The 17,861-nt window shown below is 55.2% G+C and overlaps 2 protein-coding genes across 2 annotated transcripts; both read right to left on the bottom strand.

The window, feature by feature from the left end:
• Window positions 1-1,124: 1,124 nt before the first annotated feature.
• On the bottom strand, window positions 1,125-6,244 carry C1QB (complement C1q B chain). Its single transcript, XM_042953071.1, has 3 exons — window positions 6,122-6,244; window positions 3,014-3,220; window positions 1,125-1,847 (listed from the first exon to the last, which is right to left on the bottom strand). The coding sequence occupies exons 2-3, from the start codon at window positions 3,195-3,197 to the stop codon at window positions 1,273-1,275; spliced, it is 759 nt and encodes a 252-aa protein (XP_042809005.1). The 5' UTR covers window positions 3,198-3,220; window positions 6,122-6,244; the 3' UTR covers window positions 1,125-1,272.
• A 4,036-nt stretch (window positions 6,245-10,280) lies between these two features.
• On the bottom strand, window positions 10,281-14,802 carry C1QC (complement C1q C chain). Its single transcript, XM_042951195.1, has 3 exons — window positions 14,670-14,802; window positions 14,188-14,381; window positions 10,281-11,076 (listed from the first exon to the last, which is right to left on the bottom strand). Exons 2-3 carry the CDS (start codon window positions 14,366-14,368, stop codon window positions 10,520-10,522), a joined length of 738 nt encoding a protein of 245 aa, XP_042807129.1. The 5' UTR covers window positions 14,369-14,381; window positions 14,670-14,802; the 3' UTR covers window positions 10,281-10,519.
• Window positions 14,803-17,861: the final 3,059 nt, after the last annotated feature.

Here is a 17,861-nt window from a genome sequence, read left to right as displayed (position 1 = left end):
GCACCGTTTATTTATAGAGCGGCCGCTGTGCACATCGGGCTCTGTGAGGTTGAGAGGTGGACAGGGTGAGGAGCCTACCGCCTAGCTGGGCAGAAGGCGTGGGCACGCGTGAAAACCAGACACAGGCCGTATGTGCTCAGACCTGCACACATAAGGAATGGGGTTGGGTGAGGTCAGAGGAGAGATAAGAGTGAGGGCAGGGATGGCCCGGCTTCAGGGAGATGATGTGGCTTGAGTGAGACTGTGGAGGACGGTAAGATAGGCAGAGGAGAATGGAACCGTGGAGTGTAAGGGCACTGAGGTGGGACGACACGGGACTTTCCTGGGAGACAGAGGGCCCAGGGGTCAGGAGTCAGATTGTCCAGGAGAGGGAATGAGACTGGAAAGCCAGTCCGTGGAGAGCCTCGAAGGCCAGGCTCAGGGGCTAGGGGCTGGGACTATATCCGGTTGGCAGTGGAGACCCGCTGAAGGTTACTGAGCGGGTTATTGAAAGTTAGGGCGTTGGTTCTAACGGGATGGTGACTCATGCCAGGCTGGGAAGGTTTGGGGGGGGGTGCATGTGGGGAGGATCAAGAGGGAAGGGCCTTGGTTTCACGGTGAGTTAAGACATTGGAGGAAGACCCCTGGATCCCTTGGCGGGGGCAAGGTATGTGACGTTGTAAGCAGGAAGCTTATAGTGGCTGACTCGATACGTTGCCTCGAAAGAGGTCTCGGGTCATCAGTGGACAGAGCCAGGTCTGCTTGTGCGATTGAGGACGGTCCCTTCATCCCTCCGGTGCTCAGTTTTCTCCTCCGTAAACTGGGTGCAATGCAACCTGTCTCCCGGGATGAGGGTGAGGATTCATGAGAGAGTGAAAAGGTCTAGCCCAGTGCTTGGAGCATAGAAGTTGCTCCCTAGCTGGTGTTCCCTCCCCGTCTCCCACTATGTGGCTGTCACAGAGCTGGGCACAGAGTCTGGCTCTCCAGTCACCTCCAATCAGATACAGTTTCTGTTTTCAGAGGTCATTCATTCATTCATTCGTTCATTATTGGTTGTTCAGTCGTCCAACCAGCATTTAAGCAGCATTTCTGGGCACCTACTATGTGCCAGCTGCTGGGACGCAGAGTTGAATTAGACCACTTCCTTGGCCTTTGAAAATTTTATTTACTCATTCTTTCAGGAACATCCATGGAGCCCTTCCGTGTGTTTTGGCTGGGTGGGGGAGTGGTGGGGATAACGTGAGCATTGCTGGTGGGGGCGGGGTTGGGGAGGGAGGCAGTCAGCCCCACAGCTCATGCCTCCACATCTGGGAAGAGCAGGAACCCAGAGAAGATGCTGTTGGCACCTTCTATGCCCACCAGGGAGTTCTTGTCAGTGGCCTGCAGGAAGACGTTCTCCCCCTGCTTCAGCTTGAGGACCATGCTGCCCGTGGTGACCTGGAAGGTGTTGTAGACGTAGTCGCAGAAGGTAACCACCTTCTGCATTTGCTCCCGGCCCCGCATGAGGTTCACGCAGAGGTTTCCTCGCGAGCTGGCATGGTAGGTGAAGTAGTAAATGCCGGGCACCCTGCAGGTGAACTTGCCGCTTCGAGATTCATAGTTGTTGTTCAGGTTGGTGATCACCTGGTCGAAGCGGATGGCCTGGTCCCGCCGAATGGCACTGTTGATGGTCCTCTTGGCAGAGAAGGCGATTTTCTGTGTGGCCTTGTAGTCTCCTGATTCACCCTTGGGGCCGCGGGCTCCGGGGGGCCCTGGGGCACCTTTGGGGCCAACGGGGCCCTTGGGGCCTACTTTTCCTGGATTCCCAGGAATCCCTGGGTCTCCCTTCTCCCCAAACTCGCCATGGTCTCCAGCCAGCCCTGGCATCCCTGGAAAAGGAGAGATGGGAGAAATGATGGGACAGAGAACCACGGAAGGAGCCCCGGGCTGGGAGGCAGGGAGCCTGGCCGTGTAACTTCTGACATGTCCCTGCTTCTCTCTGGGCCTCAGCTTCCCTGGCAGTGGGGGTTCTCCTTCCAGCCCAGCTTTCTGAGTCTGCGATGTACCTGGCAGCAATGGGAACTGACGCCCGAGGTGTGGAGGGTGGTGTCTCCTTAGGGAAGGTGCTGGGCCTGCCCTCCTCACCAGCTCATCCAGGCTCCCTTGTTCGGGCTTAATGCCTGGAGCGGGGATAATGAATTCTTGGCACAAGGGCTATCCCTCTCCACTCGCTCCCCCAGGGCAGACATCTTTAATCAATCCCAGCATTCTTTCCTGCGCAGTGGGCTTCCAGGGGGCCTTGGAAGCCTTCTCACGGCCACTCCAAGCAGCCGCTGCCCCTTGGTTCGGCACAGCACGAGATAAAACCTCTTTTCCAGTAAAGTGGTGGAGTATAGTGGCTGAGAGCACAGGCCCAGGGGACAGACGGATGTCCTCCTGCCCCACCTGCCATTATTCATCGGGTCACCTTGACGGAGGCACGTTCTCCGGGACTCAGCGTCCTCCTCTGTACAATGGGGATGATTAGTTTGCGAGATTGTGTGGGTTACACGCGGTTATGTGAGGACGGTGGTTGGTTTTGGTTAAATGAACGGATGAACGGCATTTTCTGGGGGTGGGGGTGGGGTCTCATGGCGGGAAGTCTCCTTTGAACCCTGTGACAACCCCACAAAGTATCTGCCTGCATTGTATGGGTGAGGAAATAGTTGAGAGCTGGGAAGCCACTTCCCGGGGAGACAGCCACTGCAGTGGTTTTCCGTCTCTCTACCCGGAGTTAAGGGTAAGAGAGCCATGGCCTGATCTCAGCCTCAACATTTACTGGGCTCCCTTGGGCAAGTTGGTAGCCTTCCTGGGCATCAGTTTTTCTGGCTGTAAAATGGGAATCAGAATCCCCTCCTTGCAGAGTCATTGCACGGGTCGGGGTGGGGGGTGGGCCTTGGCAAGCCGATGGATTTGTGGGGGCTTGTGCGATCTCTCAGGTAGGCAGCTGTGACTGGGGGGGCAGGAGACAGGGCCTGGCTCGATGACATGGGAGTAACCCCAAAGCCTGCAGTACCTTTCTCTCCTTTTATCCCTGGGGTCCCGGGTGTGCCAGGAGAGCCCGGTGCCCCGGGAATGCCCGGGATGCCGGGGATGGCCGGGTGCCCGGTGCAGCTGCTTTGGGCCCAGGAGACCTCAAGCAGAAACAGGAACAGCAGCAGCAGCAGGGATGCTAAGACGCCATCCCTCACGGTCTTCATCACTGGCCCGGCTCAGCTACCTCCTGCAGGGGTGGGGGGAGAAGGTGGAGTGAGTTTTACCACCATGGAGACTCCTCGTGTTTCTTCACTCATGCATCCGCTCATCCGTGCGTTCACCGAGCGTGTCCCAGCTACCAGACCGGACCCCGCACTGGGTGCTGGGGTAAGACGGATACGGCCCCTGCCTTCACGGAGCTGGCCTTCGAGGGGAAGGCAGGCAGTAAACAGGTCAACATTCAAGTAAATGGAAAGAGAGACAGTGCAGAGCGATCTGTGAGAAACGTAGGGGTGCCTGCAGGCAGAGTAACCAGGCTTGAGGGGCAGGTGGATGGTTTTCTGGGAGAAGAAGTCCTCCCATTAGGAAAGTCTTCTAGATGGGGGCAGCGTCTCCAAGAAATGGTGTTCAGGCCAGGACCCAGAGGTTCAGAAAGGGCTGGGGCAAGAATGTTCTGGGAGGAAAGGAAGTGGGGGCAAAGGCCTAGAGGGAGGACAGAGAGCCTGGAGTGTCGAGGGCCAGCTGGGAGGCCAGTGAGGCTGGAGGGGTGTGAGGGGTCAGAGGGATAGGAGGTCAAGGCTGTGATTTGCGGGCTTTGGGCCACTTGACATCCTCGGAGCGGCCCTGCCTGGAAAAAGCTATTATTTTCATACCGACAAGGACCCTGAAGCTCAAAGAGGCCAAGACACTGGCTCACGGTCACACGGGAAGGACTGTAGCCAGGATTCAAACCCAAGCCCGTCTGGCTCTGAAGCAGGTATCCCTGCCAGCACCCCAGGCCATCTCTGCTGATGGGATGTTCTCAGGTCCCTCCGCAGGCCCCGGCGAGTGGGAAGGGCCGGCCCTGCCAAATACCAGGGAACTAGGAAGAACCGAGCTGGTCGGCACAGCCAGAGCCCCTCAGCATGGATTCTCAAGACGGAAGGGCCCTTAACATTCTAGTCCAAAGTTTTTTGAAAAATTGAGGTGACATTCACATAATATAAATTTAACCTAAAACGATTATCTTTGCATAAGTACCCGTTCCTGGAGGTTTTACAAAATGACAGATTTGACAACTTCAGTAATCCATGCATCGGGCACTTAGCCAGGCTCTGGGCCAAATACTTTATGTGCTACTATCTCATTTAATGTGGTCTTTACAACAGCCCCTCCCGCCCCAATAAAGCCCCCAGCTCTCTCCTTCTACAGATGGGGAAACTGGGCACTGGAGAGGGCAGGAACCTCCATCAAGGTCACACAGCTGCCTTGTGGCTGGGATTCCAACCAGCCTTTCTGAGCACCTACTACGTCCACTAGACCTTAAAACTCACCGGGTGTTCTGCTAGGAGGCTGTTAAGCCTGGTGGCTTAAAACGTGGGCTTTGGAGCCAGACAGCCTGACGGGGGCTAATGAGTGGCTGTGTTTTGAGCAGCACTGGGTACGGGGCTGGTGCTCGGTGAAGGAGGCTATTTTATGGTTACTGTTCCTGCTGCTGTTGCTGCCCAGAGAGCAGGATGTGTCAGAGGCGGTGGTGAGAGGTCTCCGGGGTCAGAAGGACAGCCGCGCTTCCAGGGTCCAAATCAGGGTCCACTCGCAGGGGAGGGCCCCAGGCAAATCGCTTCTCCTCTCTGGCGAGTTTCCCCTTCCATGAAATGGGGATAATACTAATCCTTGCCACATAGGGTTGGTGGGAGGATAGATGATGTAGGCCCTGGCACGCCAGAAATGCTAAAGGAATATTCGCTATTTTTGTATTATCCCTGCCATCCAGGAATCCCCGAGCGTTGGGATATGACGGAGGATGGTTGGAAAAGTAAAGCAGGAGCCAGCCCCTTTGGGAGATAGGGCTCAGGGAGAGGAGATCTCAGGTGGGTACAGCCTAAGGGTGGAGAGCAGCAAACAGGGGGTCGGGGCGATGGGGACAGCGGGTCCAGACCCACAGTGAGACTCAGGCTTCCTAGGGAAGCAGAAGGTGGCAGGGGGAGTGGGAAGATGCATCTCAGGAGCCGCTGAGTCTCAGAGTTGGGCATCTGGTCCGAGCCCTGCCCTCGCCATCCATCACCACCGTCGGCCTTGCCCCTCACATCTTTCCCATGTCGCCAACCCTCCCCTCTCCTTCCAGCCCCGACAGCTCCTTTTCCCCGACTTGGAGTCAGACCGATGAGACTTCAAACTGCCACCTCGCTGTATGGCCTGAGACAAGTGCCTTAACCTCTCTGGGCCTCTTTGGCAGAGTTAACTGCTACCCACAGGACCGCCAGAGGATGGAAAGAGATGGCATCTGAGAGGAATGAGGTCTCCAGTGTGGTGTCTGATCCCACGCCCTCCTTTATAAACATGCAATTAGTTATCAGACCAACTAACCACTAATCGCAGCTCCACCTACGAGGCAAATTCGTTCCTTGAAAGAGTCAAGCTGAGCTATTCTCAGCAGACGGAGAGGGAATGAGAGAAGGCAGGTGCTGGAAAAATGCCGGGCTGGGTGAAGGGGGGCCTGGGTTCTAATTCCACCTCAGCCTCTGACATATCTTGAACCAGGTAGTTCGCTAAGCGCTGGGTGAGCTTCATCTCCTTCAGGGCTCCTAGGGCCCCTAGAACGTTCCATCATTCCCAGAGAGGGTCTAGGCCGAGAGAGGTTACATGACTTGCCCCAGGTCACCAGCATCTAAGACACAGAAGCAGGACTCAGCTTGAGTCTTGGTGATTCCAAAGCCCTTATGTTGGTGGCTCCCATTTTAGGCTGCTCCCATCACCTGGGGTCCCGGGCAATAGTAGATACCCAAGTGCACCCACGGGAAGTTTGGTTCCCCAGGTCTGGGGTTGGGCCTGGGGGTCCACACCGTTAATCGCCCAAGGCAGAGATTCAAAGTCTACACTTTGGGAATCATCACCCTCCGCCATATCGTCCGGCTGGCCAGTCCCCCCAGGTCCCGAGCCCCGTCCTCACCTGGGAACCTCGTGTCCTGTGGGGCCGCTCGGCTGGGCAGCAGTGGGGCTGGGAGCCAGGAGCCTGCTGCTCTCGGTCCAAAGGGGAAGTTCCATTCCCCAGAGACAGGAAGGGCCTTCCCCTGAGGGCCCCCTCCCATGGGCCCAGCAGGACGGCCCCCTCCACTCTCAGCCCATCCGGCAGTTTCAGGCCGCATTTCTGCAATCCGGAGGGGTTTACTGTAAATGCGGTGGGTAGGTGGCCACTTTGGTTTCGCCAGCTCAGCAGCTGTTGGGGGAACAGTCTGTCCTGGGAGAATGTCCACAACCGGTGGCTTGCGTGCCAAGGCCCCTGACCTTGTGATCCCCTACAGCAGACGTAGCTGTTCCTCACTGAAACGAGAACATGGCTGGCCTGGTGCCTGAGCACTGGATTTGGAGTCAGGAACCTGGATCCGTGATCTGGCTCTGCCACTCATCAGAGTGTGATTCCTAAGGTCTCAAACGGGGGTCTAAATGTTCTCAGCCAAGAGAACCCAAGGGAGCCCCCATTTCCTCTGCTCTGTGGTGGGACTATACCTGCTCTATAGACGGCATGGGGCACTGGGGAGCTCATCTGGGATCGTGGAGGGTAAAGTGCAGCACACATGTCAGTTGTTAATATCACACCACGTCTCAGGCTTCCCTTTTCTGGGTTCGTCTTCCCATTCTGTACTTCTGCTCTTGCCCTGTTCTCAGAAAATTATCTAATAATGAATTTTAAATGTGGTTATTATTTATTTATAGCCCTTCCTCTGCTTCCAGCAGGGCTCGATGCTGATGACAATAATGGACAGAGGCAGGGGCTTATTGCTTGTTGATCCTGGAATCACACCACGTCAGGGCTGGAGAGGGGCTTGGAGGTCACCCAGCTCCTTCCCCTCACCTTATGTATGGGAAACTGAGGCTCGGAGGGGAGAAAGAATAAATATTTACCACGAGCCTCTCTGTGCTAGGTGCTGGAGACAGACCCACAAGCAAACCAGCCATGGCTCCCGTCCCCAGGGGGAATTGCTTCTACTTGGGAAGACTGGTGTTCAACATTGAATGACACAGTGGTTTCATGGCTTCTGTGACAAATGTCAGAAAAAGGAGGGGACTGCTGGAGCCCACACCTCATACAAGGGGCAGGTGCAGGCCTCAGAGCAAGGCATCCCTGGCCCCAGACTCTCAGCCTGTTTGCGGAGGCTGCATCTAAGGCACCGTGATGCCCCTCACAGGGATGGTTGCCCAGCTGGCACCAGGAGCTGCCATAGGTCAGGAGGGCCCTACTTGTGCTTGGAGATAGAATATCTTTGGGCTTGTGGATGCTGATTGATGGAAATTAAGTGTTACCTGCAGTGGGTGTTAGGGAAGGAAAACACTTATTTTATAAAACCAAAGGGTCTCCGGGCTCAGCCAACTATAGACGGGAAGGGACTCGGGCTGGATGAGGAGGGAAAGGCAGTGTATTCGGGGCAGGGAGAAGGGTGGAGCTCTGTACCAGCTGGTCTCTGAACCTAGAAAATTGTAGATTCGTACGTTGTGGGTCTGGGGTCCTTCTGTGGGTTCCCAATGGCAATGGGAATAGGTGAGCTTGAACTTGGGGTAGACAGTTTGAGACTAAGAACAGAAAGAAGCAGGGAGCAGAGTATGGGCATGGGCTTTTGGAATCAGCCCCTGCCAAGTTTAAATCCCAGCTTTGCCTTTTTCCAGCTGTGTGGCCTCAGGCACATTTATTGGCCTCAGTTTCCCAAATATGAATGTGGGGGCATGGGTTGTGGGGGGCCAGTGAGGTAACCTGGCATGTCCAGGGCCCAGCTTTTGGTAGGCCCCCGATGCAAACCTGGGGACAGTGCTATATTTATGAAGAGAAGGCCGAGTTCTTGGAGCCTGGGAGCATGGGGAGCCAAGTGTGGATCAGGGATCAGGCACAGAGGGGTCCCTGGACCGTGGCCCCTGAGTAGGAGCCAGCTGGTCTCTGTATCTGTGAAATCATTGCTCGCATCCCTGATATAGGGGGGATGATCCCTACCCAGGGTGGGAGAAGAAACTTATAAACCCTCCACATCTTGTGGTCAAAAAGGCATTCCTTGCAGCTTGGCGTGTCTTTTTCCTGTCCCTGTCCCAACCTCCCTTGCCTGCCCCCCCTTAGAAACCCTCGCCAGGTTTCCCTCAGCCCAGCAGACAAGCTGGCATTTTCAAAGGCCTGTCTCTCCTGACAAAGAGAGAACAACAAGGAAACAAGTATGGAAAACAAAAATGGCAAAAAAAAAAAAAAAATTGTCGCTTCCAAAGTACAGGTTTCTGATCTGACACTGTGGCCCGCATAAACGGTGTATTGATTTTTTAAACAAAAGAGAAATGAGAAGAAATATGTATCACTCGGGGCACTGCTGGGCAGACTGCTAAGTGGTTGATGGAGGAGAGTCACGAAGAGAGTGGCCCTGCGACCCGGCCAGAGGCACCCCGTGAACCAGGCTGAGTTCCTAGGCCTTTGCCTCTGTTCCCTCTCGTGTGTGTGAGTGTGTGTGTGTGTGTGTGTGTGTGTGTGTAGCCCTCCTTCCTTCCCATCTGGGGTATTTCCCATGCCCCTCCTATGTGCTAGGCGTCTATCAAAGTGGCCTCAGGGATACTCACCGTCCAGCGGAGAGGGCAGACGTGTCAGTGAGTGAGTGTATGAAAACCAGCTAGAGGACCATGTGCTTTATTTTTTTTTAATGTTTATTTATTTTTGAGAGTGGGGGAGGGGCAGGGAGAGGAGGACAGAGGATCCAAAGCAGGCTCTGCGTTGACAGCCGAGAGCCCATGTGGGACTCGAACTCACAAACCCAGAGATGATGACCTGAGCCAAAGTGGGATGCTTAATTGACTGAGCCACCCAGGCGCCCCGAGAACTATGTGCTTTGACTTCACCTGGCCAACGACCTACTCACCCATATCCCCGTCCTCTGCAAACTTTTATGAAAAAAAGCCTTGATTCCAGAAATCTTTTTTTTTTTTTTCCTTGTAAACAAATCTGCAGATGATTTTGCTGTGCCACCAGATGGGGGAACCGAGGCTCTAAAAAGGCAGGAGTTTGTGATCCAAGGCTCTGGAGGTCACTGTGGGGACACAAATGGGAAATTGGGGAAGGTTCCGTGGAGGAGGGGTGATCTTTGTGTTGAACCCTGACAGTTGAGTGTGTATTATCCAGGTGGATGAGGGTTCGTGTGAGTGGGAGGGGGGCTGTGCAGGATCATGGCAAAGGCGTGGAGGGTGTGAAATGTCTCCTCTCACGAGCAAAGGAGCCAAAGTGGATGGAGGTAGTCGTGGAATGTTGTTCAGCCCACCTCAGTGGGCTGGTGCCTCTGTGAGCTCCATGGGGCCTTGTGGAAGCAAGCTGAGATCCCAGCTAGGCCCAGGCAGGTTCTCCTACGCCTGAGCGAACTTTGGGTCTCCCTGGGCTCCGAGGCTGGACTGGCAGTCTGCACAGGAACGTTATGCTTTTTATCATTTTTGAATTTGAACTGTCAGCCCTTCTCATGGTCACCACAGTGAAAGTGCATGATGAATATTAATGACTTAATAGATCGGTTAGCATCATGCCTGGGGTATAGTAAGTGCTCAATAAATACAAGCTATTAAGATTTTTTAAATTCACTCATTCATTTACTCTACTTTTAGTCACTCATTTACCCACTGTTCATTCATTCATTCACCCCCATTAACTCATTAATTGGGCACAAATCCATTACAGATCTGTTCTTTGTCTACACTGGGCTTACCTGAGCCCACAGGTGCTTCCAAACTTCAGCATAGGTCAACATAGGCCTGGGAATTCAAACACCCCTGTTTGCCTGTGAGCACAGATACCTTTAATGACAGTAGCACCTCTCAGCCAAACAAGTGACAACAGATGGCACATTGGGGACCTCTTGCAGCCTATAATCACACTGGAGCATCCCTCTCTGAAATGGCCACAGGACGCTGAGTGTCTTAACACTGGCACCAACCTTTAACTGAACACCAACTGGATGCCCTGTCTGAGTCTAGAGCCCATGGGTGGCTGTGACAGGTGCAAAGCTGAGGATGAAGAGGCCTGCTCCTTTGAGGACTTGGCAGTGAGAAGCCTGAACCGTGCCACATTTTTCCATTTATTTATTTATTTATATATCACCTTGCCTTTCCAGAGACTTGGAAAAAAAAAAACCATTGACAGTGTTAGAGGGTGCTGGTTAAGTCTCAAAGCGGTGACTCCTGAAGGAGTTCGGAGGAGGGAGAGAAGTTGGGGCAAGGGCGTCAGGGCGGGCTTCCTGGAGGAGGAGTCCATCAGGTGGGGAGAAGGGCCTGGGCACAGCGGTTCTTGCAGGGAAGCTGAGGGGAGCGGGGCGGCCCCGGGCCTGGAGCGGGCCTGGCTGCCCTAGTCAGGAAAGAGCAGGAAGCCAGAGAAGACGCTGTCCGAGCCTTCGGTGCCCACCATGCCGTTGTAGTCATTGACCCCCAGCCACACCTGCTCACCCGCCTGCAGCTGCAGCAGCACACCGCCCGAGCTGACCTGCTTCTTGTTGGACAGGTGGTCACAGAAGGTGGTCACCCTGACGCCACTCCGGTACAGCAGCACGCACAGGTTGGCCGTCTGCGACGTGTGGTACACAAAGTAGTAAAGACCTGGGACTTTGCAGGTGAACTTGCCAGTGCTTGTGTCATAATCGCCCTGCGGGTTGGTGATGGCTACGTTGAACTTGACCAGGCTGTTGGGCGTGGGGTACTGGGATGTCTGCCGTGTGACCGTGAAGACAGACTGGTACTTCTGCTTGTATCTGCCCTCCTCGCCCGGCTCCCCAGGGGGGCCCATGAGGCCGGGAACCCCTGGACTACCGGCCGTTCCCGTGGGGCCATTTTTCCCGGGATGCCCAGGTGTGCCGCGTTCTCCCTTCTGACCCTTGGGTCCTTGAGTTCCAGGGATAGCTGGGATTCCTGGGGAGAGAGTAGGTGGGAAGGAAGTGATGGGGCAGGGGACAGGAACAGGGACCCTGGGTGTCCTCCAGGGGACATTCCACCAGAGTTTGGTCTCCGGAACGCCCTTCCCCAGATGGACTGGATCACCTGGGGGTAAGCGTGCAGAGAGTTGGAGGGAGGCCCTGGTTGGAGTCCGGCCTCCCCCATGGACTTGTTCCCCGAGCGCTAAGACGCTCCCCTGTCTCTTGGCTTCAGTTTCCACATTTACGGTGGAGAGGGTGGGACTCGCCAGCCTCAGGAGGTGTCAGAACCGGGCAGGGTCTCAGAGAGCACGTCAGAGGCCTTGACTGTCAACCCACAGCCAGCGTGTGGCCTCAGAGAGCTTCTGTGTGGCCTGCGCGGTGTTCTCTTAAACGTTTTATTTAGAGCCCAACATTAACAAATCCAAACCTCACCTGAAAGTTTTGCTTCTGAGTGTCTCTTGACAAAAATCAGAAGATTGGTCGGAGGCCCATTTCCTGGAAAGCTCATGAAACTTATTCTTTAGGCCCCATTAACTTGCGCTGGCCCCTTCAAGGCCCTTTGCCTAACATTACTCTTAAAATTTTGTCAACTTTTTATGTTGAAGTAATTACAGATTCACAGGAAGTTGCCAAGAAAAAGGGGGGGGGGGGGACAAGAAGAGCCCATGTATTCTTTGCTTAGTTTTCCCCAGCGGCACATCTTGCATAACTAAAGTATGACATCAAAACGGGAAAACTCACCTTTGGACGATCCACTTTGCACGTGCATTCATTTGCGTGTGTGTGTGTATAGTTCTAGTACAATCTTGTAGCACGTGTAGACCCCCTTCCCCGCAGTCAAATGTACCTATAATTTTGTATTGTTTTTTAAAGAGAGGCCTCAATATTTTATAAGGTTCAGAGCCCCACAAAACCTGTATCCTTTCCTGAGATGGAACCACCCCGGGCCGGCTTAGAACATGGGAATCACTGAATGGAGCCCAAACAGAAGAGGCCCCCCACCAAGGGGGTTGATTTCTCCAGCTCCCCCGGCCCCACTCAGCCCACTGGAGCCCCTATGACTCCTGGGCTGGTTCCATTTCTCTCATATTACAGATGAGGAAACTGAGGCCAAAGACTTGCTCAAGGCCATGCAGCCAGTAGGAGGTGGAGTCAGGATCGAAAATCAAGTCTGGCTGAGTCCCAGTCAGAGGATGTGATTCTTGTGACAGCCCTGATTATCTGAGCCTCTGTGAGATTTTTCTTCCCTTTCCAAACTGTACTCATGTTTTAGGGCCTGGCTCTAGTCTCCTCTTCCAGGAAGCCCTCTTTGGCCAACTCTGCCAGCCCTCATGGCCGCTTCCTACTCCCTTAGGGTTGGGTGTCTGTGCAGACCTATTTGTGACAGATCCTCTATGGCTTGTGAGCCTGTTCGGTCCCGGGGTTAGGAGAGGGGGTTGAGGATCCAACAGATCCAGGCTAAAGCTGTGTGACCCTGGGCAGGTGACCTCCCCTCCCCAAGCCTCTGCTTGCCTAATTGAGGAAAGGATATAATAGAGATCCCAGAGAGCTTCTGGGGGCTTGGAGTGGGAGAAGGCATGTGCTGGGCACCTCATAGGAAGTGCTCCATAGGGTCAGCTCCTGGTGACGGTTGTCAGTGATGCAGGGCCATGTCTCATCCCTCCAGATATCTTCCAGCAACTGATTGGGAGGGGGAGGACATGCACTGGGGAGGGGCTTGAGAGGCAGGGGAAGGTAGTGACTAAAGGCACTTTGGAGCTGGGCAGGATTCCACAGTGTGACTTGGGCAAGTTCCTCCAACTCTCTGAACCTCAGGTTTGACATTTGTAAAATGGCAGTCAGGCACTTTTAAAAAGGATTTTGGCCTCAGTTTTCTCACTTGCAAAACAGAGTTAACAATTTTATCTACCCTGTAAGGTAAGCATATGCTGAGCATTTGGAACGATGGCTGGTATGTAGTAGGCGCTCAATAATTGGTGGCCATCAGCCACTGAGCTGTGAGATGGCCAGAGGCAGCGTGCGGTATAGGATCTCAAACGACGGCAGAACCGAGAGCCTTATTCGGCTCACCTTGAATTAGAGAATTCCTTCTGGAATGTTGGCAAAATCCCATTCTATTGCCAGGAGAGAAGATGACGGTGGGGAAATTCCTAAGGGTGTTCCTTGCCACCGGCCTCCCACACCCCTACTGCCTCTGCCAACCCCCCCCCCCCCCATCACTTCTGCTCAACCTCACCCCAGTCTCACCCACGCTGGCTCCAGACATGCTGCATCCCGGATACGCACCTTCTGACAAACAAGTCGTCCCCGGACTCTGGTGCTTGCTCAGCACCAGGGCCCCTTCATGTTCTCAGCCCCCTTTGCTCATGCTAGGGCTTGCCCGTCAATCTGCAATCCTGACTTCTCACTCCCCATGGCCCAACTACCCAGGATCCCAGGGAGACGGGTGAGCACAGACCTCCCATAAAAACAGTGAGGACAACAGCTATACCACGCATAGCCTACACTTACCTGGGACCTACCATGTGCTGGATGCTGCTTTAGTAGCAACTTGCTTAATCCTCCCCTTACAGCACCCCGTGCAGTAGGTACTACCTCCCCATTTTATAGATGAGGAGACTGAGGCACTCTGCACAGGGAAGTGGAAGGGCTGGGAACTGAAGCCCGGCCCTCTGTGCATCGTGGACGTTCCCTACATGGGCCCCGCCCCCCCCCAGGGGTCCGTGTTGCAGGGCAGGTGATGGATGGAGGAGCTGTAATAAACAGCACAGCACTTTAGAGTTTGTCAAAGGTCTTCAGGTGGGTCATCTCCTGTGATCCTCCCTGCCACCTTCTGGGGCAGGTGCTTTTGTTCCCTCCCTGTTGTCAGATGAGAAACTGAGGCACAGAGAGGGGAATATGGAGGACCAAGGCCTGGGCTCTGAGAAAAGAGGGGTTACACCTGCTGGGAAAGCTGGACTCTGTCCTGGGAGCAAGTGCGTCCGTAGGGACTGTACTTGTTGCCAACAAGTCGCTGCCCTTCTCCCCCAGGTTAGCGCCAGATGCACACTGTGCCTGCTGCCCCCAGGTCTTAGGTGACCCCTCCCCAGAAGCCCAGCAGACTCACCTGGCTCACCCTTGGGCCCCGGCAGGCCATCGTGTCCGTCCTTCCCTGGGGCCCCCGGCAGGCCTGGCATCCCGGGGATCCCGTAGCAGCCTGTGCTGGCCTGGCCCCCAAGTGGCAGCACCAGCAAGAGCACCAGCAGGTTTAGTCCAAGGGGGAGCCGGGAGCTGGACACCGTGTCCATCCTGGGGAAGGATCTGGGTAGGGAGAGAGCTGAGTTGGCCCCCTGGCCCCTCACTCACCCTCCTCGCTGGTCTTTTGACAGCCCTCAGGAGCCTATAGGTCCCTTCCCCAGGCCCCTTGCCCCTTGGGTCCTGGGACCACAGGATGGATGGAGGATGGGGCCTCTTCTTTGAGCCGGGACCTTTAGCTCAGCAGTGATGGGGACCCTCCTTCCTCTCACAAATCAAGCTGTCCCCATGTTTCAGGGAGGTAGCAGGGAGAAACTGCCATTTGCTCCCTCTCAGCCGGGGTCTTGGCCTCACCTGGGGGTGAAAGGATTCTGGTCTGGTCACAGAGGTATCCTCAAATCTGCTTCCCCTCTCCCCGACTGGAGGACACGGTGTCAGAGCGGACACAGCAGAGAGGGCCCAGAGCAGGCTGGGCGGCCCCCTCCCCTCTGCTCACCCTGCCCCCAGTCCCACATCCCCTTTCCCATCATTTTTCCTGACTCAATACTTTCTTTTCGGTACTGAGCCAGGCTGACCCTGTGTCCCCCCCGCCCCGGATCATGAGCGTCTGAAAAGAGGAAATGTCCCCTCCCCCGGATCTGCTGAAGCGTGTGTGTGTGTGTATGTGTGTGTGTGTCCAGTTCAACCCATCCCTATATGTTGGCATTTACTGTGCTTGAGACTCAGCTATTTTACAATATTCCTAGGAGGAAGTTATAATTCCCCCTTTACAGATGAGGAAACTGAGGCCCAGGGAGGTGAAAGCCCTTACCAAAAGTCACACAGCAAATCCATTCTTGGGGTCCAAAGTCTTGCTCTGCTTAGCCTCTGCTTAGCCTCATATGCACTTGTCAAGTGGCAGGCCTTATTCTAGAAACTTCCATTTGCCCCTCCCATTGGTTATACTTGGAGGTGGACACCCAGGATGGACAAGCTTTGATGGCAAGCAGCCTGCTGTGGTGGGACTCTGGCTACAGAGTCAGTGGCCTCAGATCTTCCAGCCCTGCCACTCCCTTGCTCGGAGGCCCTCAGCAAACCACTGGCTCCTCCAGGCCTCAGCCTTCCCATCTGTATACTGGGTGGTGGGGGAGGCCCAGGCTTCGCATGTCGGTGCCTCTTCCTTTGCTGGGGCCCTTGACGATCCCAGCCTCCCTGCCCGCACCACCTCTGGCACCCCTGCATCTGGTCTTGGAGCCTGTGGGAGCTGGTGAGGCGTTGCTGGTTGGGGCCAGTTTGGGCAGAGCCGAGAGAGGCTCCTCTCCTCTCTTCCTCTTCTCCTCCTATGAGATTCGGAAGAGGAAGGGGCTGTCGAGAAGTAGAGGGCTCCAGCCCTGACCCCACACTTGCCACCCGTGTCACTCGGGGTGAGGGGTTTGACCTTCCTGATGACCTTCCTTCCATCAGGTCCCCCTCTGTGAATGAGGGGTTCCAATAGCTCCCATGCAGGGCAGTGGTGAGGACCCAGTGCATGATGCATGTACAGGGCTTAGGCTGGTGCCGGGCATGAGCAGGAGTTCAGAGCTCTGTCCCTGCCTCACCAACTGACCCTTAGGGCCTCAGTTTCCCAGTCTGTCCCTCTACCCTGTGGCACAGGGCTGCAGAGTGTGGGATGAGCGCAAGGATGTGAATGTCCTTGACCCTGAAAGTCCCCAGCAGGTGTAGGGCTGGGAAAAGCATAAATGATAGACACAGCACTGGCAGGGGGGCGGGGAGGGGGACCCGAATGGCACCTGGGGCTCCCATCTTCAGTTCTCATCTCGTTTGCGCCTGGGTCTGTCTTGTCCAGCAGGTGGCAGCCTCAGCCCATGCTCAGCCCGCCCTTGCCCCAGCAGCCAGGCCCAGCCTAGCTCTGCCCGTTCCTCCATCCAGCCTGGCCAGTGATTTGCCCAGTGAGGGGGAGGGCGGGCAGGGTGTGGAGTGTGTGGGTGGAATTTAGAATAAGGAGCAGCCAGACTCCCTGCACTCACATTTCTGTAGCCGGGTCTCTTCCACCACTTACGGGGCCCGCACTCCTGACATCTCGAGTCCCATTGCAAGGAAAGGAGGTCTCCACTTTGGGGTCAGGCAGAGCTGGTTCAAATCTAGGTCCTGCCGCTTTCTGGCAGTGTGACCTTGGATAGGGATCTCCTTTCTCTGAACCAGTTAAGAGGGATTGCTGAGATTAAATGCATCAATGGCTAGGAAATGTCCAGCCCATCGTAGATACACAAAGATGGGTTTCTTTTCCCAGTCTGTGGGAGAGTGTGTTCTGGGCAAGGAGGCAGAGAGCTGGGGCAGAGTGGAGGCCTGAAGGAGGCAGAGAGGCAGGAGTCCAGCACTATGCTGGGGCTACAGAGGGGTCACTCTCTTCTCCCCAAACCCCAGAGGCTGTTGGTGGGGGCAGGGCAGGGCAGCCCCAGGGGAGGGTCTTGGGTGTATGTCAGAGGCCAGGGTGCTGGGGAGGGGGTGGTATGTGAGGACTCCCAGGCTGCTTGTGTGTCACTTAGTGGGTGGGAGAGTGAGGAGGACGTGCACACCTGCGTGTCACCTGTATCCCAAGTACGACTGTGGGTTTGAGGGTGTAACTAGCGTGCACGTCCAGGGGTGTGCACGGTGTATCTAAGGGCCTGGGTTGGTGTGCCCGAAGAAGGGGATTCCTGTGCCCGTGTTTCAGTGGGAAGTAGACAGGTCTCCATGGGGGAATGTGGGTCACGTGCAACCTCAGGAAGACGGGTGTGTCTGCGTGGCGTGCAGGTGTGTGATGTGCGCACAGCACAAAGCACAGACGGCTTCCTTTGAGAAAATGTGCAGGGCATTGGACAGCCTAGGACTGAACTCCCGGTCTCCTTATTGTCTTCACATACAGAGGACATAGCGAGGCTTCTTGCTTCCGAGTGTTCCTGGACAGGCTAAGTGGGACCCTGGGAAGGCACCATGAGAATTCCAGACCTCAGTTGCAGCCCGGGAGGGATGCCCAGCGAGCAGCAGCCCCAGCCTCACATGCCTGCCTGAGTGGAAGCCCAGGGCCGGACTCAGGAAGCCTGGCTTTGGGGAGGACTGCTGGCTGCCCTTGGGCCGATTACCACCCCTCTCTGAGTCTTGCCCATGTTTTTCTGGTTCAAGGTTGGAAAGCATGTGTCAGGCCGTGGCTGTGGAGGCTGGCAAGGGTCGCGGTTAAACACGCAGGCTTGGGTAAGTAAGCCTTACTAGCCTCACTTGGCTAGTAAGATTTGGGTTCAGACCCCAGCTCCTCTACCTAAACGCTGACCTTGGGCCTTATATCCAGCCCCAGACTCCAACCTGCTTCGTTATCTGTAAAATAGGGTCGTGATACCCACCTCACCCCTCAGCTGTACAGATTAAACAAAACATAATAATACCTAGGACTTACTCAGCCCTTACTCTGACTCAGGAACGGCTCTGCAATTTTCATATATTAAGTCACTCAATCCTCTCAACAACCCTTTGAAGTAGGTGCCGTTGTTATTCCCATTTTACAGATAAGGGAACTGAGTTCACCGAAGTTAT

The sequence above is a fragment of the Panthera leo genome, chromosome C1, assembly GCF_018350215.1.
Source record: "Panthera leo isolate Ple1 chromosome C1, P.leo_Ple1_pat1.1, whole genome shotgun sequence".
Taxonomy (NCBI): domain Eukaryota; kingdom Metazoa; phylum Chordata; class Mammalia; order Carnivora; family Felidae; genus Panthera; species Panthera leo.
Note: the sequence above shows the minus strand (reverse complement) of the source record. Positions and strands in the feature narration are given on the sequence as shown.